The sequence below is a fragment of the Lycium barbarum genome, chromosome 3 (assembly GCF_019175385.1).
Source record: "Lycium barbarum isolate Lr01 chromosome 3, ASM1917538v2, whole genome shotgun sequence".
NCBI classification, from domain to species: Eukaryota; Viridiplantae; Streptophyta; class Magnoliopsida; order Solanales; family Solanaceae; genus Lycium; species Lycium barbarum.
The window spans coordinates 108,978,707-109,001,261 of record NC_083339.1 but is presented as its reverse complement, the minus strand read 5'-3'; the positions used below and the strand labels follow the sequence as shown (position 1 = coordinate 109,001,261).

General features: G+C 34.3%; 2 protein-coding genes and 1 long non-coding RNA gene across 3 annotated transcripts; 1 reads left to right on the top strand and 2 right to left on the bottom strand.

The window, feature by feature from the left end:
• Positions 1–826: 826 nt before the first annotated feature.
• LOC132631787 (uncharacterized) lies at positions 827–3,459 on the bottom strand. Its single transcript, XR_009579064.1, has 3 exons — positions 3,082–3,459; positions 2,230–2,280; positions 827–1,162 (listed from the first exon to the last, which is right to left on the bottom strand). It is a non-coding gene; the product is annotated as an uncharacterized LOC132631787 (long non-coding RNA).
• A 9,787-nt stretch (positions 3,460–13,246) lies between these two features.
• On the bottom strand, positions 13,247–15,221 carry LOC132631785 (xyloglucan galactosyltransferase XLT2). The gene has a single exon (XM_060347489.1). The coding sequence runs from the start codon at positions 15,000–15,002 to the stop codon at positions 13,551–13,553; it is 1,452 nt and encodes a 483-aa protein (XP_060203472.1). The 5' UTR covers positions 15,003–15,221; the 3' UTR covers positions 13,247–13,550.
• Positions 15,222–19,242: 4,021 nt separating this feature from the next.
• On the top strand, positions 19,243–20,187 carry LOC132631117 (uncharacterized). Its single transcript, XM_060346720.1, has 2 exons — positions 19,243–19,793; positions 19,872–20,187. Exons 1-2 carry the CDS (start codon positions 19,243–19,245, stop codon positions 20,185–20,187), a joined length of 867 nt encoding a protein of 288 aa, XP_060202703.1.
• Positions 20,188–22,555: the final 2,368 nt, after the last annotated feature.

Genomic DNA, 22,555 nt, shown 5'->3' with positions numbered 1-22,555 from the left:
TTTTTTTTGTTTTACATTTTTTTGTTGTGTGGAAACAAAGTAGATATTATAATGACCACCAATAAAAATCTTCTGCTAAAATCATATATGATAGTCTTTCTAAAAATGATATATTAATGATGTATACTTGATATATACAATTAACACAGAATTTATCCTTAGAATAATATATCGTATATATATTGTTTATACATATAATACAGTATATTTAATATACATATGTAATTAATTTTCACTTTTACATTTGCACTAATATATCGAATATACTGTTTATATGTGTATATTATATTATATACATTTTTATGATGAAGCATGTTTATACCGTATACTATATCTCTCTCTGTGTGTGTATTCAACTTACATAAATACTCCCTCCGTTAAACAAAAATAACACTACCAATTATATAACACAAGACGAAAAGCACAAATAATACCTTAACGTGCTGTCAAATATTTTGTTATTATCTTTTTAATTAAATTAACAATTTGAATATACCATATATTTTTTAGGTATATTTTCATGTACTTTTCTTACACCATATACCATATTTCCATATACCATATCTATTCATGTACTTTTCTTAATACTAGTTTAGTGTACATGCGTTGCGCGTGTGTATCGTGTCAAACAATAAACATATACATAGATTATTGGACGATAAAAATTGACTTAGTTAATTAAATCACGGCATGATAATAATTAAAAAATCATGAAGCAACAAATATACAATTTTCAAGACTAAATTCATGTATAACTGTCACGACCCGACTAGGGGCCGTGACGAGTACCCGATACTTGTACCGAGCACCCCTTATCTATCGTTTTACCTTTACTTCTCAGCGGGCCGTAGGAACTGTGCCATATATATTTTTTTCGTTACTGAACATTAACATTAGTAGCATCATCGTAAACATAGACTAGTAAACTTTGCTATCACGTTATACGGCGACGTGAACATTCCAAAATACAACACATCTAACTGTACATATCTGTCTACGAGCCTCTAGACATAGTACACATATACATAGAAAGGGGCCGAGTACTGTCGTGCCCGAGTATATACACAAAATAGTACCAAGGAACTGGGGCTCCGGAACAACTGGAGCGCTGTCAAATGCCGCTGGTAGAACTCCTAAGAATCAAACCCGCCTGTCTGCTGACCTGCGCGGCATGAAACGCAGCGTCCACAAGAAGGGACGTCAGTACGAATATTGTACCGAGTATGTAAGGCATAAAAGATAATACAAGCAGGAACATAGAGTACGATTAACAATATCATGAGGTCGTAGGGCATATAATGAGGCTAGAAAGTGACCTGTACGTAGGAACACCCCTTTCAGGCCGGATACCGTGCATGCTTGTCCTTCCCTTTTTAAAACGTTCCTTTTTCATAGGCATAGAAAATAGGGTTTATATCGTGTCGTGTTTTATCATATTATATCCTATCATCTCATAGCGTGTCGTATCATATCATGTCGTAGCATATCATATGATAGTATATTATGTCATAGCGTATCATGTCATAGCATAGCGTGTCATAGCGTATCATGTCATAGCATAGCGTGTCATAGCGTATCATGTCATAGCATAGCATGTCATAGCGTATCATAGCATAGCATGTCATGTCATAGCATAGCACCGAACAATGTCGGCTCACCCACATAGCGCCGAAATACCGGCTCGCCCATATATCCCGCGTCCGGGCATCCCGCGTCCAGGATGATAAGCCAGCTGACCAGGTGGCAATGAAACATGTTTCCCTTCCCATTCCCCCATGTATCCCTTCCCCCCATCCCATGTTCATATACATATCTTATATACATATACATATTTCCATTAGAATGGTACAGTACTTATCGTTTGATAATCGGAACGAGGATCAAAAGTTTCCTTTGGATTCTACTCCAAAATAAGTCAAACGGAGCAATAGGGAAAATCTGGGAACAATGGGCCCACCTCGGGTCAAATGAGGCGGCGTACCAAATTTACGTACATTATATTTCATGACGTCACTTGTGAGGGTTTTAAGGTAGTCGGGTCATATTTATGCAGTTCCAGATGTTTAGGAAGTTTTTCCAATATTTTACACAATTTCTAATTCAATTCTACTGAATGAAAAAGGGGAAACTTTAGGTGCGGATTCCGGAGAATGGAGTTGTCCTCGAGGCTCGTATCCAACTTATTACGTCTAAGACATGCCATAGAAGGAAGGGTGAAGCCTTACATACCTTTTCCGCTTCATACACGTCTCCAAAATCAAGTTTCAAGTTCGCCAAAATCTACAATTTGGTCACAATTACCAAATGTTAATTGTAAGGCTTTAAGATTTCAATCTTAACCAATACTTGTCTACAAAAATTTAGGCAGCATCTCCCCTATACGTACAACATCCCCAAAATTCAACTTAGCCAATTTTTAATCAACAACAGTCCGGGAATTCAACCCGACCAAACTATCAACACAATGACAACAACCATGACTACAAAACACAATATAACACAACTAGTCTTCTTTCCAACATAATGCAATAGCTTTCATTCCAACTTCACATTTCCAAACCAATCTCAATGTTTTTACATTCATTACTAATCAAGATCATTACAATATAATTCGGAAGCATTTCATATCATTTCTACCAAATATTCACAAGATATACAAAATATACAAACTTTCCACCAAAACCATAATCCATCCAAAACTTCAAATCTTCAATCTACATATTCATAACATATTTCCATCTTCCAATTTCATCAACCATAATCATAATTCACATCTTAACAACTTCATTTCCATTATATCACAAAATCATTCCAAAGTGACATAATCTTCTACATTCCATATTTCCAACTTCCACCAAATTTATTCAACTTTCATTTCCAATATAAATTTCACCATAACCACAACTAGAATACAACATAAAATTCAACTCATATTATTTATACAACAATATACATATATGTCCACTTACATATATGCACACCCACTTTGTAAACTTCCATATTTCCATAAATTCTACTCATTTCTACATACTACAACATAAACCAACCTTCATAACATAATAAAAAGGGATTAATTCTTACCTTTTTCTACAATCTTCTTCACTTGACCAAGTTGTCAACTTGAAGAAACAAGTGCTCTTTCTTCCAAAATAATTACACCAAGTTGTAAAGGACCCTTGAATTAGTAGAAATACCACAAGAAAATAATTTTTGGGATAAGATTTCAAAGGGTCAATTTTTTTTCTCCATGGCCGTATGGCCTTTAGTTCTTTTGCTCTTGTTTCTTTGTTTTGTTCTTGTTTTCCAACTTGTGTTATTTTCTTGAATCTTCTAGGCTTTATATGCTAATTATCACATGGGAATTAATTAAAATTCCATGGGCTTGGGCCATTGTTGGCCGGCCACCCCATCTCCTTTGGGCCTTAATTCGTTTTTATTTTTTTGGGCCAACTCGGTTGATCCCGAGTTGGGCCTAGTCCACTGACCTTTCGACCTTAAAACGTCCATATCTCCTTGTACCGATGTCACCTGGGAACCCACGACCTATGGTTGGAAAGCTAATTCAATTATCTACAACTTCTATTTCTTGGTATTTTTCCAAATTCCAAACTTATAATACCTTTTTTGCCCCTAAAAGTCAGATCACCCGAAAACGTTTTCTTAAAAATATTCGTTTGGAGGACTTCCACTTTGATTTGGCCCAAGGGTCCTTCTTGAGTTGTGTTTAACTTCACATATGTGATTCATATGACTTGTCACATGTTCCAAAAAAAATCTTAACGTGTGGGCCCCACCTCAGCTTACAAATAATCCGACGTTTAAAATTACGGGATATAACAATAACAACAATATAAATGAAGAAAATAAATATCATAACTTTAAACATACACGCAAATATATAATAATTGTATGAACATAAAAAGTGTAAGGTCAATATGCATAACAAAAAATAAAACGACGACATATACCTTCAACTTAAAATCCTAGCCAAAACTATTTCATATAAGTTTAAAAAAAAGAAAAAGAAAAAAAAAACAAATTTGTCCAGCCTTTCATGAATTGGGTTTTCTACGAAAGAAACATCATCATCCACATCACACAGTTGGCTCTGCACCAATCTGATTTAGTTTCACTTGCCCCTATATAAAATTGCAAACAAAAAACACACAATCAGATTATCATGGTACACAACTACACACGTTCAATTTGAGTTGGAAAGTTATTCGGATCCCGACAACGAATTTTCTTTCTTAAAAAAAATGAGGCAGTTTTCTTTTGCCAAAAATTAAGGCCTTTTACCAAAAGTAACGACAGATTTTTATTGAAGTTTTTATTTTAACATGAAATTTTAAGTTGAAATCAATTGCTACATATTAACTTGGCATGTATATGCTTGTGGTGATGGTTACGAAAATTCAAAGTGGATAAGATTTTAATTCCATTCTACGCACTTTCAACATTAAAGTACTAATTTACGTCTCCAAAAAATTATTTTCCCAGTGTTTTCTCGCATATCTTTTTCTTAAATTCTAAAATAATAAATTTTAGGAGGAATTTTTATTTTATTCCAAATTATTAAGCACTAATGGAGGTTCTAAGGGGAAATACTTTTTTAAAAAAACTCTAAAATAATAAGTATTAGTAGGAGTTCTAGAATTCTTCTATAATTTACCTTTTTTGTTTTATTAAGCATTAATGGAAGCTCTAAGGGGAAAGATCTTAACATGCAGCAATCGAGTTAATAAAAGTATCTACAAATATGCAACAATCGAATAGGATCGAACTTATTTTCCTTTTGTAATGAAAATAGACTTCTTGAAGAGAAAAACTCCTCGAACAATTATGAGTACTCTGTGCATAATTAAATACTCAATAATTTAAAGAAAATAGTAAATGAGAATTTTGTCTAGTTTAGTGTACGTGTAACTGTATCGCGTCAAACAATAAATATATACAGAAATTATTGCAAAACAAAAATTGACGTTAAATGCAATATATGTTTAAATGATGAATAAATATTATTATGTTGATGCAAATTTGGGAAAAACTTACCTTTTCAGCTTCTGAAAAACAATTTAATTTCTCCCAAAATCTTGATCAAATGCCTCACTTTTTTAAAATAAGTACTTTTTGGTTAAAAATAAACACTTTTGACCTCCCAAAAGCTTGACCAAACAGGCTATTAGAGTGGTTTGAACTCACTTATCATCTTACCTATAACATAAAAAAGTTGGGACAACAAAAATTGGTATTTTACGTGTTAATATAATACAACAAAAGAAAAATATCTATAACTGGAAATCATATAAAAACTACTTAGAATCTAAAACATACCAATATTGTTGTTCATTCAGGCACAAAGTGCATTAGCCAAAGAAGAAGAAAGTCACCATGTTAAATGGGTACTTCTGACTTTTTCATCCTCAAATCTACAGAATGATTTGGGAAAAATAACAGTTCATAAACATACAATGAATAAGATGATTTGTTTGTAACATTATTTGTTCTTTGCATCGAAAAGTCACGATGAAATTAACTTCTTTCGTCTATTTCATCAACTAAACAAAATTAAGAAACATCATGTTCAATTTCAATATAATGCTCCAAGTGACTTGATTATTACAAGTCCAATTACCTCTAAAAATAGCAGTTTTGAAGTCCTAAATATTAGAAAATAATTAAATATTTATTCCTAAATAAATATAAAGAAAATAATTAAACTATAATTCCGTTTCGATGTATTTAATTATCTCAAACTCTATTCGTCTATATATCTATTAGAATCTGAAAGTTCTATGATTCGACCCCATCTTAATAACTCAAAAGTACACGGCTTTGTTCGTTTGTGACACTTAAAGATATTAACCATTGAAGAGCGCCTTCTTATTCCTCCTCTGAAAAACCAATTGTGATTCATATTTTATAAATGAGAAACCACATCATAAGCAAAAAATTCTCAAAACTTTGAATGATTAAAGACATACCTGACCATTTAGTTTGCTAGTAAAAGCAAGGAGAGCATAAGCAAGAAATTTAACGAAGTGGAGTTTTATAATTGAAAGTCCTGCAACGAAAAAGCAAAAATAAGAAGTTAAACCTAAATCAAACCAAAACAAACTATAAAATAAATCAGACAAACATAAATCTCTTCGGGTACGCTTATATAGCCAACTTCTTCTTCTTCAGGTCTCCAAATTTAATTAGAATACGCTTATATAGGACTTCTTCAAGTCTCCAAATTTGGAATGAAATGAAAGGGAATAAGGACTTTCTTTAATAAAACTAAGCATATTTATTATAGAATATTTAAAAATGTTTGCTTACTCGTGCAACTGCGCGTATAAATTTGGTTCCCATGGTATGGTAAACTTCATTATTAAAACACTTATAATTAGATCTGAATTCCTATTACTTATTAGTAAAAATCTAATGGAAGTTACGCTATATGCACCTTTTTTAACTAATAGAAAGAAGCTATTACTTTGCCAAAATCAAATAAGGAACAAATTCATTTAACCTAAATATACCAAAAATAACAGTGGATTTTTTACTTTTGCAATATATATATATATATATATATATATATATTATTAGTGTTTATGAAAATGGTAAATGATAATCTTATCTATTGTGGAGTCTTTTAATGAAGGACAAAAAGTTCAATCAACATTTCAAAGACCCTTTGTGCTTTTAATATAATATAGATTAATATATTCAAATTATTTCTTTTAGTCACAAAAAAATAATTGGATCAGTCATCGAGTGGAAATAAAAAAGAAGAATAAAGAGCAAATGAAAGAAAAAAGAAAAAATCTATTCAGATCGTAGATGAAATATGGGATTTAAAGTTGATTTTTTTTTAATTTGAAAAATTACATTCTCTCTCATGCCCTTTTTATAGATTTGATATTGGGGGGGGGGGGGGGGGTGATTTTGAAAGAAAGAGAAAGTAAAAAGTGGATATACATTAATGGTAGTAACTCCTAAACTTAAGTATTATTGATATTTTAGGAATGTAAAAAAATGTATTTTTATAATTAAAAAATTTAAAATTTTGAATAAGTTGTATTTATGTAATTTTTAGAAAGTAATTGTAATCTTTTTAATTACCATTTAAAAAGTTATATTTGTGTGGCTTTTCCTAAATAGTAAGCGGGGTCCTGAAACAGAAAGGAAAAATTGCCATAAGCACAAAGAATGAAGAAATAGCACGTTTTCCCCTTCAAATGGACGGGCAATTTGTAGGATTGCCCTTAGCTGGGGGTGTTCTTTAATTTTTGCCGTTGAAAATGGTGATTTTTAACTTTTTCCCTTCAGGCAGAATTCTGGCTCAAGGCAGAATTTGCAAATTTCTGCCCATGCAAATTTTGCCTTAATGCCCAAATTCTGCCTTCATGGGCAGATTTAAGATAGAATTTGCATGGGCCTAATTCCGCATTAAGGCAGAATTTTGCAACTTCAACCTTGCGATTTTTTTTTTTTACTGAGCTGGGGTTCGAAGCCACAACCTTGAGGTATTAGGCGAAGGGCAAAACTTAAAGACCACCAATTTGAAGGACAAAAATTAAAGACCACCCCAAATGAAGGGCAATCCGTGCAAAAAAAAAAAAAGCAAATGGAAAGGTCTTTAATTTTGCCCTTTAAACGGGTTGGTCTTTATTTTTTGCCCTTAACAATCTAATTTATGTCTAGCGGATCATAATTTCTTTAAAGGAGCCGCATAGCTCGTAGAATATTATGATTTAAAAATATAAAACAAATAAATTGCTATTATTTGTTAAGAGAGGTATAAATTAAATATCGGCATAAGTCCAATGACCCACAAAGAATTGCCACTCTTTACGATTTTCGGGCTATTTTTCTTTTCTTCATATAATAAAGTAATAAAAGACTAAAAGAGGCATATTTCCCTTTACTTTCTTCAAGCTTAAATAACCAAAGAGTGTGAGCCAGTGATGCATACTATATGAAGCTTCATGAATCTGATCGCATATTGAAAATTTAAATAGTAAGCCATGACATAAACATTACATTACGCGTCTTGACATCAATTTGGATCCTTTATATGCAGCCTGCCTATTTGGATGTCGGTCCGATCCTCGTTAAGTTTGGATTGCGTGTTTCACATGATAGCTGAGAAACGAGACCTAAGTATCGGTAGTTGAATCATGTCGGTTGACACATAAATATTAAATTTGGATGGAAATGAGAAACCTTTGTTAGAAAAAGATACTTCATAATAACCTTCCGGAATCTAGGATATCAAGAAAATGGATGCACTCTTACAAAGAAGTGAATTCAAGATTTTCATTAGTTGAATTTTTAAGTTCGTAACATGAACTCAATATCCTATCGTGGACATCAAAAAATTATCTGATTTTAAGTCGAACCTCTAAAAGATAAGCCCAATATACATTCAGGTTTCTAAGAGGCTAGTCTAACCTAAATTCTAGCTCGCCCCTATATAACGGGATACATATTCCCTTGAAAAGATATCTCGAATATCCCATAAATTTTTTTGTATTTAAAAAGAAATGAAATCATCAAATATTGTTTGTCTTTCTTAAAACACGAAGTTGATCAAGAGGCGATCTTCCTCAATATCAATCCGAAATATTGAAGTGCTGCTTGACGTTCTTGACAATGAAATACATCACAAGGACTTCCAAATCATCTTACGTTCGAGAAAAACACTATTAACGGCCCTCGAATCTTGGGGAAAGTTTAGAAAAGAAGAATCGAGAGAATACACAAAATTATACTTTTGAAATTATAGGTTCAAATTAATTTATTTTTTATAATATAATTAACCAATCTACGCTTTGTCAAAATTTTATATGGGGATCAATTAAACCCGTTAACTATATGTTACATCCTCTACCGCTATCAATTTAATATAGATATTTGTTTTACGGTGACAAAAGTAGGATGGTGATTTCAATATGTCTGACTATTGAGAATTTCGAAAGAATAAAAACAGAAAAAAAAAAACTTAATTGAAATGTAAGTGATGAGTGACCATAAACACGAGTTTTTAGCTATACTTTATCTCTTATTTACTACACTTTAATCGTGTTTAAGCTTGAATATGATTATTTTATATTTATTGCGTGTGTTTTATTGTATAGGAATAAAGTGTAGCAAAAATGAAAAACTTTGGAGCAAAAATTGAACAAAAAGACGTCTACTTATAATTGGAAAAAAAGCAATCCAAAATACAACGGTGAAGAAATTAATTTTGGAGCAGGACATGGAGTAAAATAAAATGGAAAACACATAAAACTTGTCTATGTGGCATCGTTAAGCAAAATGTTTGGCCATCAAAGGAACAGTTTGACTGTGTCTCATGGAATTCAGTGGACGAAGCTATATTTGGATATTATGTCTATGTGGCAACACCAAGGAGACCTAATTCCTCAAAGTTTAAAAGCAAAAAGGCAGGTCACGATGGGGAGGGGGTGACGCTCTCAATAACGCATCCGCACTGAATTAGCCAATTTTTCCTATTTTACTTGGACAAGGTTAATTTTGACTGGAATTTTTTCTACACCTATAAATACTCTCTAAACACATTTTTGAAGGGACTTTTGACCTAGGAGGCATTGGAGGTGCGTAGAAGAGGATTGGACGGCCGAATTCGTTACTTTTCATCACAATTCAATTCAATACGGAAGTTTGAATCAATTGTCGGTTGTAATGTTTTCTACTTCTATTTCTACTATGTTCTTTTATTCTATTATGGAGTAGTTTCTTATGGGGTTTTGACAGACATGATGTAATGATTGACGTTTTTGGATTCGATTCTTGTTTTATTGCTTGAATTCGTTAACATGGGTTTTGAATTGAATTGCAGAGTTATTTACCATTTTATTTAATCAAAAGAGGAACAGTTTGGTGAATATCTTCGCATTATTTTGTTTGGTTTTAATTGGTGATTCTTCTAAGTAATCGAAAGAGTTTCTTGAATTATTGGTTGAACCAGGAAAGGAAAATATTCGAGAGACGTTTTCCTTGAGACTAAACCCTTAATGTTTTCTTGCATATGTTCATAGGCTTTTCATCAGTCTTGAATTCATGGATAGTAGTTTTATTTGATTATTGAGATATTTTTGGATGCTTTAATCGGAAGAGAAAGTGTTTTATGAATTATCTTAATATAAATCTGATTTAGTTCATGATTGAATGATTTTATTGAGTAATCGGAAGACACTCTTGAATAATTTATCTTGGGTTATAAGCTGACGATATTCGTGAGAAGTCGTCTGAAGATCTATTTCTATCCATAACTTTTGAACATTCTCAAGGCTTGCATTAGTTTAATTTGTGAAATCTGTATAAATAATCGGAAGATGTTTATCAGATTCTAGAGTACACTAATTACTTATTGAATTCGAGAGACTCAATAAAATTTAGAGGAGAATGATAAAACGAATCGAAGCTAATTGCTAAAATCATGCATCTGTCTTGTCTACTACCCTTACTTCTTATATTAATAGTAACTTACTTTCGTTGTCAATTGTCTTTAATTACGTTGTAGTCGATAATCGTCGTTTATAACCACAACAAACTCAAGTTTTTATTTCCCGAATAATACTGAGCAAGGTTCCGTTTGAGTAATTATTTGTACCAATCCCTGTGGAGACGATCTTAAACTATACTATCTTTGACTAGCGAAGTGCTTAATTTATATTGTGTTTTGCGCTCGTCAGTAAGACGGGACCCCAGACCTGCTCATCCTCATGGGTGAACGAATTCTTAAAGAAAAAAAGGATAAAAAATAACAAGAAAGATGCGACATTTGAAACTCTAGCTTAATTTTAGAGGAAAAAAATAACAAAACATACATGAGATTTGAACCACCAACTTCAGTTGTGAAGGTGCACCTAATAGTCATTGCACCCCATGACTCTTTGAGCTTGGTATATTTAAGTAGTTCTGAAGAAATATAGGCATTATTATACAGGTCTTGGGAGAGGAGCATGATTCACGTGCATGAATCCACACCCAGGGCGGCTCAACTAGTTATGTGGCCTGAAGCTAGATATAAATAAGAGGCATAAAATGTATCTAACAAATTTATTATTTTTGTAACATAAGCTATTTGACCAACTTGCACATCACATTGATCATCACTGACTGCCTAAGCTTCCATCAATGGAGGTATCCGCTAACTCTGCTCATCCAGATTTAACAATATTTTAAAAAATATTCAAGGCTAACACAATGCTTTTTGAAATTCTAATTGTCTAATCATCTCAAATTTCCGCCACTACGGAGACATTTTGACAATATGTGGTTGAAGTTCTAAAAACGAATATTTGAAGTTGCAGTTCATAAAAGTATTTGAAAGTTGAAGCTGTGTTTAAACATAAATTTCACCTAAAAAAAATAAAAAGTTGTGGGAGGAAACTTGAAATAGAGAATTTAAAGTATTCCCTATTTTTTTTTCAAACTTCAAATTCTATATACAAGGTTTATCTGTAGAAATAATCAATTTGATAAGCATATACTTATTTGAAATTAAAAAACTATATCTATGAACATGTCAAAATAGTTTCATACATTTTAAACAACTCAAATTTATTTTGAAGTGGAAAAATATGACTTGGTACAATGTGTATAAAAGAATAAGAGTTCCTAAGAATATTAAATCAGCCTAAAGCTGATTTTAGTAATGATCATATAATAAAATATCTATAAAAATAATAGAGGAAATAAAATTTAGGGGCCTTTTAATATTTGGGGCTAAAGCGGTAACTTTGGCCGCTTGACCCTTCGGCCGGCCTTGTCCACACCCTCCACCTAAATACACATCTGATAACATATTTAATCAAAGCGTTTAGTAAGACGGGACTTATTTTTAAAAAAGTACTTATGTTAGAGAATTAAGATGTTTAGTCAAGTTTTTAGAAGGAAACAAAAAGTATTTGAGTAGTAATAAAAGTTAAATTTTCGTTGTGGGCAATAATATGAGGTAAGAAGAAGCCAGTTCTATATAAAAGTGGTTTCTTTAGTAGAGAAATACTCTTATTACAAGTACTTTCTTTCTATAAGTGGAAGAACAATTTTTTTTATCCCCAGATCTTTTTAGTACAAACATACTCTTACTACACATCTACATTTACGTACCAAGTTCTCCCAATAGTACAGAAAATAGCTTAAGCACGGTTAATGTTGATAAAACATACTATATGGCGAAAGCGTCATAAGCATGCTCCTTCTCTCTACTTTGTGATTTTCTCTTTTACATTTTAGTTAAACAAAATTAAAAACTTAATTAAAGTGTCTTGTAACAAATAATTCAAATCACTTACCTATTTGAATAATATTAGTTGTAAAGTGAATATGCTAAGAGAGCCTTTGCTTATTTTTTTCCATCTTTTCACAGGTTTTGAATTTTGAACTGGAAATCTTAATTTTTTTATCAACTTTTTAGTACATTTTACAACTAAGTGCTCATTTTCCCTTTAATCGGCCCCATTTTTTGACAGAAAAGAACGAATGTTAGATGAGAGGCACAAAGGTTTGGGTTGTCAGATTTTAAGAAATTTCAAGATGCGCGCATCGACATCTAGCAGGTTGGTATAGTGTGGTCTCTGCTCTGTTCACTGGCTTGTTTACCATTCAATTCAGCATAAATTAACTCTATCCACCTCAATGAAAATAGAAAGCAGTTAAATGTGTCTATTATGTGGCTCCAACACAAAGGGCCCAATACAAATCTGTACAAGAAATGCATTATGCTTCTTTTAACGTTTCGACCAGCCACTAGCTCTTTAGGTTTAAACGAACAATCACCTGTTGTACAACACAAACACAAAGGGCCCAAGCATGGTTGTTCAGTTTTGTTTCTGGAACCATCTACTCCTCTGCACCATCTAAGTTACTTTTTCTGTCTCAATTTATGTGTTACACTTCTTTTAATCTATTTAAAAAAAATGTTATTATTTTATATTTAGAAACAATTTACTTTTCGAATCACATAAATATCTAAAGTTTATTTTAAACTACTGCTTCAAAAGTCTTTCATTTCTTTCTTAAATATCTTACCTAGTCAAAGAGTGTCACATAAATTGAGATGATGGAGTACCACAGTTATGGCAACTGACAATCATAAATTGTCAAAGACTCGATCACCCCCATAAACCCCAATCTAGGAAATGTGTGCAATATGCACCCACATTTAAAACACACTCAAAATGCACAAAGTTTCGTCCAACGAAAGATAAACTTGGAATGTACAGTATACAGCAACCGCGGTCAAAATGCATTCAAAATATGACTCCCCATATATCTCATACCATTCTTAACCAAAGAATTCACCCATATAAACTACTTATTCTACATAATAATACAGCATAAAAGAGTATAAACAATCATAAAAAGTGTATATCAATCAACTTCGCCCCAAACTGCAGCTACTTTCAAATTAACGGCGCAATCTGTTGCAGGAAGACAGTAACTAAACATAACTGCCGCCATACTCATGCACCTGCAAAGCTGCTCCACATTTCTACCTAAACCTTAATTTCTCAAATTCCCAATTTTAATTACCATTTATACCCTCTTTGCTGCTTCTTAATCCTCCTCAACACACCCTCAACAGCAATATCAAATGCATCTTTAATGCCATGTATCCCCTCATTAGGTTTAGCATACACAATATTTGGTATATTCTCTATTACTTTCTCTCTCATCGACTTCACCTTTTCTTTACTGAAACTTTCAAGAACCGCTTTAATCGACGACCCATTTTTCACTTCATACCGGTCTATAAAAACCGAGTAACTCTCCGGTTCACCTGGCAAAAACCACTCATATTGATAATAAGCCGTTCTCTTCCAGAAAAAAACCGGAATCGAACCGGCTACCATGCAATCAAAAATAGACCTTCTAGTAAAACTATCACCCCTAGGCTGTAAACAAAAATCCGAATTAAGAAACGTTTCCATAATTTCTGAAGTGCCATTAGAGCATTTCGAACCAGCACAGTCCAAAACTCGACACGTGTCTGACTCACTGTAACAATGATTCAGTAATAAACCTCGGAAATCATTCTTAAAATACCCACGTGTCGCTCCGACAAAGCAAAAAAGAGTCTTTCTCTCACGGTTACGTACGAAGTTCTGCCATTGGGTGATGTCGTTAACAGTACTAGGGTGGAATCCAGTGGGATAAGGTACACCAATGTCGAAATAGTCCCAAGGGTTTTTCTCAATAAGAAGACGTGTGATACTACGCATACCATGCATGTATATACAACTTGAACCCCAATCTTCATCTTTAGATCGCCTGAAATCCCATGAAATACGACCCATTGAGATAAAATGATCCCAACCGTTGGTTCGTTTCCAATAGGTTTGATTTTGTACCCAGTTCAGCAACAACTTGCAATGTTGATCACGCTCTTTTGCACTTGAATTATTCTTAAATAAATACTTTCCCACTGCGAGACCAGCGTAAAACGGAATGTAGAAAGCCGTAGCAGATTCCGGCTCCATAGTCCTGCATTTGTAATTCAAGATTCGGTTATGGTAAATTAGCTCCAATGCAAATTGGTCCGTCCAATACCACGAGTTTACGAGGCTTGTCGGAATAACATTCGAAAGTTTGTCAGCTTCCTTGCCAAATCCGTCGTTTGACAGTGCTTCGCATGGAGAAATCCAGGGGTTTAATTCATTGCAATTTTGTATTAGCTCATCGTTGAATAACTGGGGAAGGTCATAGACATAGACTTTACCTAAAGGACATAAGTTAGTAGTAACATTATCAACTTCGGTTCTGGTTGTAATAGTGGTATTATGGGATGTGATGTAGGTGGGGAAGAGGTGGGACCGGATATTGAGGAGGAGAAGGATTTGAAAGAGGAGGATGGTGAGAATAAGCCATGTACGAGGATTATGAAAGGAAAACAAAGGTTGAAGAGAGTTAAATGAGTTTTTTCGATTTGAAAAATCAGGGGTTTTGGGTTTAGAAGGAGGGTTATGGGAATTAGGAAGCATATCATGAGAATGGAAATAAGGGGTTTGTTCCGGCAAATTTTGGCCGGAAAATCAAGAATCTGAATTGAACGTTGAGGTTGGTGAGTGGCGGCTGTCGAGAATGGCCGAGATAATAAGAGAGAAAAAGAGAAAATAATAAAGGTGGGGAGAGCTTTTTAATCAAATGCTGGTGTTGTGTGGTCTCGCTTAATCAAAGGGGCATGTGTACAACAGCTTTAAGGGATTCTAGTATGCCAGCCGACACCACCCGTACTAGCTTATACAAATGCGTGTCACTTTGTGTTCGATAAATACAGTAAATAAACTATTTTCTTTTCCAAATTCATTTTGTTAAGGCGAAGATTTAGGTCTTTCAGCATTTACAGATCGCACACAGAAATACAATTACTATTCTCTCCCAATTTTAATGCTAGTAAGTTAACAATTCAATCATTTTATATGGCAATTTAAAATCACAAAATTCAAAGGACATGTCAGTACCACGTTGTACACATTTTAAATTTAGGATAACTAAGATAATTAAATTGAGATGGAAAATAAATTTGACCGTTTGACCTATCAAGTATCAACAACCAATCTTAACTCATGAAATTAAATTGGCTTATGAGGCGCTGTTGATTTTCTTTTTCTTCATTAAAAAGTTGGTTTTTTAAAACTAACTAATAAAATGAAAATTATTCAAAATTATATAAGGAAATGACAGACATTCATACAACTGACGGGGAAACACTCTAATACATTTATTTTTTGAAGGTTGTTTTTGATGGACTAATGGAGTTCATTTATTTGATTGCCTAACAAGGCCAATATACGTATTACTGCATTAACATGAGATGGAAGAGGAGTAACATGTTGTAAAATTCTTGTTAGGAAAGCGACGGCATATGACTCAAACAGCTGTTGCTCTATGTGTTGTCATCATGGGTGTAAATTGAAGACTTGAAGAAGCACATGCAGTGTGTGCATATGATTGTAAAACAGCTTTCAGTTTGTTGGGCACCAAATTGGCCTCCAATCTTGGCCCTGTACTTGTGATGGTGGACTTTTTTCCTCGCCGTCCCTTTTTTTCTTTTTCATCAGACAAATTTAGTACGATTTTTACAAATTTAATTGAACGCATTATTTTTTTACTCAAATTATGTGTACATATAGTATCTGCAGGCTTCTTTAGTCAGCAACAACATTTAAGGAAGTGAATAAATGATTAAATTGTTACCACCATATCATATTAAAAGACAGAATTTAGATTTTTTTTCCCGTCATAAAACACAATTCAATTATATTACTACAACTCTTTTTGACGAGTTTTCATTTTTTAATTTGTATTCACACTACTAAAAAAACTGGGTTTTCCAACCTCGAAAAACCGACCTCAGTTGAGGTCGGAAAAAATCCGACCTCATGAGGTCGGTAAAATCGTAATATTTATTTTTCAATTTTTTTAAAAATAAACCGACCTCATGAGGTCGGTAATATTGTATCAAAATTTGAAAAAATAATGTACCGACCTCACCAGGTTGGAAATTTAATTGATGGTAAATATTGTAATTTTATTTTTAATTTAAAAGAATACCGACCTCACGAGGTCGGTTTATTAAAAATAATTTTAAAATAATTTTTGATAAACCGACCTCGTGAGGTCGGTATGCTTTTAAATTAAAAAAAAAATAATTAAATATACCGACCTCATGAGGTCGGTAATATTAGCCAAATAAAATTAAAACAACCCCAATTAAACCCTTCTCTTTCCATTTCTCTCTCTTTCCCTCTCACGTTTTTGAGGTCCCTCTCTCTCTAAACCTAATACACCGTCAATGTCACCAACAGTGCAGGGAGTCACCGTCGTCGTCATCCACACCGAGAACCGCCGCTGCCGTTGCCAGTTATCATCAACATTTGAGGTATGCTTTCTTTCTTTTCTTGGCTAAGAAATTTGTTATTGGGTTGAGTTGTTAGAGCTTCAGTTACTGAACTTGACATTGTATGCTTCAATTTGCTGAATAAAAGAAGAGTAAACACAATTACACATAGAGGGTCTTCCATAAATTCTCAGAAAAATTACTTTGGCCATTTGGGGATACAAAATAATGAAATTACTTTGGCTATATGGGGAATCAGATCTAGAAAATGGTGAAGATGCTAAATGCAATTACCAATAAAGGGTCTTGAATATATTCTCCAAATATTACTTTGGCCATTTGGGGATACAAAATAATGAAATAACACTCAATTGGAGTGGAAAATCAAGAAAGATGAGTCAAAATACAAACCAGAGCTAGTGACTAAACACCTAATTTGTGTGAAGTAGTTCAGAATACGAGAGTCAAAATACTTATTTTTTTAAGGTCGGAGTTTGATCATTTATGGTATAGGGAAACTGGTGACTTGGGTCTCTGTTGAAGATTTAGTAAATTTTTCCTAGTCTGAAGCTTTAAGTTGATTGTTAGGGCAACTGGTGATTTAGGTTTTGAACATTGAATTAAATTATTCATTGAATTTGTTCCTTAACAATTTCAAATGTGGTGTTATTTGTGTAGATGGAATCTCGTAGTTGGATGTATAATAGGACAAACGACCGCCGAGGGGGGATGAGGCAAGAATTTGTAGACGGTGTTGATGCTTTTGTTGACTATGCAATGACACTTGAAACTTTTCAAATTCATGGCTTGGTTAGGTGCCCTTGTGTAGTATGTCAATGTAGGAATTACGAAACACCAGAGATTGTTAGGCTTCATCTCTATAAAGACGGGTTTGAAGAAAATTATACAGTGCAGACTAGTCATGGAGAAACGTATAGTAGTTTTGGTAGATTTCAAAACTTTGTTGTTGGTGAAAGTAGTAGGGCGGTGCAACCTAATGTCTAAAATTCTAGAATGCACGACATGGTTCAAGATGCTTATGGGATACATTCCGAATTTGAATCCGGTAACCATGATGAAGAAGCTCCAAATGAAGAAGCTAGTCGTTTTTTTGAACAGTTGAAAAATGCTAGTCGGCCGTTATATGAAGGGAGTCCCCACTCTCAATTGTCTATTGCTGTTAGATTATTAAGCATCAAAGCAGATTGGAATGTTCCTCAAGGTGCAATGGAAGCTGTGATTGGCCTTATACATGAATTAGTTGACCCGAAATTAGAGATACCTGAAAATTACTATAAGGCAAAAAGATTAGTGTCTAAGTTAGGACTCTCGTCGATGAGAATTGATTGTTGTGAAAATGGATGCATGTTATACTATAAAGGTGACAACGGTCTAGAATCTTGTAAGTTTTGTGGAAGAGCTCGTTTTAAGCGGACTCGTAGCGGGAAGAGGGTTGCTGTTAAGGCGATGCATTACTTACCTCTTACACCAAGGTTAAAGAGGTTGTATGCATCAAATAGCTCCGCTCCTCATATGAGATAGCACAGTGAAAATAGAAGGTCGCCTGGTGTTATGTGTCATCCATCAGACGGAGAGGCTTGGAAGCATTTTGACGCAACATATCCAGACTTTGCGGCTGAACCACGAAACATTAGGTTGGGTTTATGTTCTGATGGATTCACTCCACATTCTGTTTCTGCTGCACCATATTCTTGCTGGCCGATTTTCTTAACACCGTATAATCTTCCACCTGAGTTGTGTATGACTAGTCCATATATATTCCTTAATTGCATCATTCCTGGCCCACGTAATCCAAAAGTTTTAATTGATGTATACTTGCAACCTTTGATTGATGAGTTGAAAATATTGTGGCTTGAAGGGGTTGAGATGTTTGACGTTTCTCTTAAGCAGAATTTTAATTTGCGAGCTACCTTAATGTGGACTATTAATGATTTTCCTGCCTACGGGATGTTGCCAGGTGGATGACTGCTGGAAAGTTAGCTTGTCCTTACTGCATGGAGAATACTAAATCGTTCACTTTAAAACATGGCAGAAAAAATTCATGGTTTGATTGTCACTGTCAGTTCTTGCCAATGGATCATGAGTTTAGGAGTATGAAAAATGCATTTAGGAAGAACACAATTGAACAAAACTATCCACCTCCAATACTTTCAGGAGAGGAAATTTGGGAGAGGGTTGAGAACTTTCCGAAAGTTACTGAAGAACCACCGTACAAGTTCGATGGGTATGGGGTTACACATAACTGGACCAAACAGAGCATATTTTGGAAATTACCATATTGGAAGGATAATCTTCTCTGGCATAATCTTGATGTCATGCACATAGAAAAAAATTACTTTGACAATTTGTTCAACACAGTGATGGATGTCAAGGGCAAGACAAAAGATAATCCAAAGGCTAGATTGGACTCACATGAATATTGTAGGCGTAGAGAGTTATGGTTGCAGGACAAACGAAACGGGGTCTTCAAGCCTAAGGCTAGTTATTCATTCACAATGGATCAGAAGAGAAAGATTTGTGAATGGGTTGAGAACTTGAAGATGCCTGATGAGTATGCATCAAATTTGGAAAAACGTGTTGATATGGCGCAAGGAAAGTTACATGGGATGAAAAGCCATGATTGTCATGTGTTCATGGAAACTTTACTCCCCATTGCATTTAGTGGCTTGCCTACCCGAATTTGGAAGCCTATGACAGAAATTAGTTTGTTCTTCAAAGACTTGTGTTCCAGCACGTTGAGGGTAGACAACTTGGATTGGATGCATCAGAATATTCCTGTAATAACAAGTAAGTTGGAGAAAATTCTTCCACCGGGGTTCTTCGATGTGATGGAACATCTTCCAATTCACCTTGCGGAGGAAGCCCAACTCGGAGGCCCAGTTCATTGTCGTTGGATGTATCCCTTCGAGAGGTAATAGGTGTAAATTTTTATTTATTTATCTCTACCAGTTTATTTAAAGAAATTCACGCTTAACATAATATTATGCAGAACAATTGGCAAATCTAAACGGGGTATCAAGCAGAAACATAGAGTTGAAGGCTCAATTTGCGAAGCCTATCTTGCTAAGGAAACAACTCATTTCTGTTCTTACTACTTTGGGGATAATGTGCCATGCTTGCGAAACAGACCCAATCGACATTATGAAGGAGGTGAGAATGATGCTTTAGCGAAGCCGATATCAATCTTCAATCGACCTGGTTCGGGTTCAAAAAAACGTACAAGAGAATTTAATGATATGGAGTCTAAATCTGCATCGATACATGTTTTGCTGAATTGCCCGGAAGTTCAACGATATTATGAGTAAGTTGTTATTATTTTGTACTAAATATCCAAGTACAAGGCATAACAACTAACTCAAACTCCATTTTGTCGAACAGTTACTTTGTGCATTTAAATGGCGTTGAAAAAGTGTACGATCAGTTTGGGAAGTGGTTTAATGATTATGTAAGTGTTACAACCTTTTCACAAGATTAACATAATTTAAAAAGTGCACATTATATTATTGCTAACTTACTATTTCTTAACTATTAATAGGTTTAGAGTACAGAATATGGTTACCATGACCAACTTTTAAAGGACATATCTTGGGGATCCGGTATGGTCTATTTTATGGACAAATATGTGGTAAATGGTTTCAAATTTACTACCGAAGAACGATCTAAGCATATGAAAACTAACAATAGCGGGGTTTGGGTTAAAGGTGGGGATGGGAACCAAGCGAGGGTCGATTATTATGGTGTAATTAAGGAGATCCTAGAACTGGAGTACTCTGGTGGAGGCAAAAAAAGAATTGTACTTTTTCGGTGCAAGTGGTTTGATCCAACTGCAAATAGAGGTACAAGGGTACTCAAGCAGTATAACATCATAGAAGTAAACCACACGAGGGAGTATGCGGCTTATAATCCTTTCATTATTGCACAAAATGTTAGACAGGTGTACTATGCTCCTTATCCCTTGCGTCCAGATAAGTCTGCTTGGTGGGTGGTAATTAAAGTCAAGCCTGTGGGTCGAGTGGAAGTGGAGAATGTGTTGCCAGTTGCGTTCCAGGCTGACGACATATCAATTGTTCACCAAACAGTTGACAATGAGTTAGAAGATGATTTAGAGCATGCAGAACACATATTAGAAGAAATAAATACAGAAGAAATTAATGCAGAGGTGAATGAATGTGATAATGAAAATGAAACAACTGATGAGGAAGAATAGTCAGAAGAGGGAGATGGGGATGAGGATTAATAGCAATTAGTAAGTATTTTTTTAATACTTCCATATATTCTTTAGATGTTTGAAATTAGTAGCTGATTGTTTACTTCCTATTTATAGGTCCTGCCTGGAATGGTTTAGCTTTATTACTCTGTTTTTGAATACTATAAGTATTTTTTGTTTACCAAATATTTGACCTTGTAAGTTGGTGATGTACTCAATTTTGCACCTTGTCTTGTTCTGTTTCAGGGTCAGGATTGATAAAGAAGAAGGGTTTTAATGGATCCTTTGGGGAAGCAGCAGTTTCGGCAAAGGTATTTATTTCCAGTTGCGTGTAGCCTGTGTCCAATATGAATTTCTGTAGAACAATACCAAATTTCAGACTGCAAGAAAACAGTTGCAATAATCCATATTGTCTAAATTTCCTTCTTCCATGATGAACTAGTTGTCCCAAACTATTTCTTATGTTAAATTATAAGCTTGAATCATATCATTTCCTAGACTAAGATCTGTGATACTAGCTTTTCCTGATATTGTATTAATTGTGAACCAATGCTGCACCATCTTATCCCCTAAGAGTTCCATTTAGATCATTAAAGGATTGCATTTTCGTTTGGAATAGGCAATGTTCCAGTGCAAGTTTTGACTACCTAGTACCATACTTCTGTTTGTAGATCTAGATGAAGTGCATTACTAAGTTTGTTGTTGTTGCTGTCTAGTTGCCTTAGGATTTAGCACAACTACTGCTGCTACATCTTCTGAGGCCTGCACTTTAGAGTTAGCACTAAACTGCACTTGTTGCTTCTGTGTAGCTGCATCATTCAAGCCATGGTGTTGCTTGTGTGTACTTGACTTTGCACTACTCTTGGCCTCCTGTATTTGCACCTTATTACCAGTTTCCAGTACCTTAGTGCTAACTATACCATTAGGCTGCTCCTGAGTATATTTATGAACTTCATCATTCAACTCTGTGCCAAACATATTTCAGAATGGCATTCTCTGATGGCTCTGTTACAACACTGCTATGCTCATAATCCACCTTGTCCTCTCTATTAATTTGTCCCTCTTCCAAGTCTTCTTCAACTTGTTTACTCCATAATTTCCTTTCCAAACCAGAAATAGAAGGTATGTCATGGCAAGATTGATTAATAGCGACCAATTCTTCATTAGTCTTTGTTCCACCTGATATTTGTTTCAACAGTGATGTTTCCACCCAATGTTTAGCTGGGGAGTTCCTCTTCCATCCTGGTGTGTAAACAGGTGTATTAATATTTAAAGGCTTCTACACTTCCTTAATTCCATATGCAGTTGCTAGTGACCTGTGAACACCTGAATCATTATGTATTGCAGTCAACAGTTTTGAAGCAGCTGCAGCATCCCCACTTGAATCATCAGCTACTACCAACTGTTTTATATTTGCCTCAGCTAAATGTTCCACTTTTTGCCCTTCAACTTGCTGATTCAGCCTT

Coding starts and splice junctions, on each gene's coding strand:
- LOC132631785 (XM_060347489.1), bottom strand. CDS start 15,002: ATGCTTCCTAATTCCCATAACCCTCCTTCTAAACCCAAAACCCCTGAT.
- LOC132631117 (XM_060346720.1), top strand. CDS start 19,243: ATGGATGTCAAGGGCAAGACAAAAGATAATCCAAAGGCTAGATTGGAC. Junction 19,794..19,871: donor TGGATGTATCCCTTCGAGAG/GTAATAGGTGTA, acceptor AATATTATGCAG/AACAATTGGCAAATCTAAAC.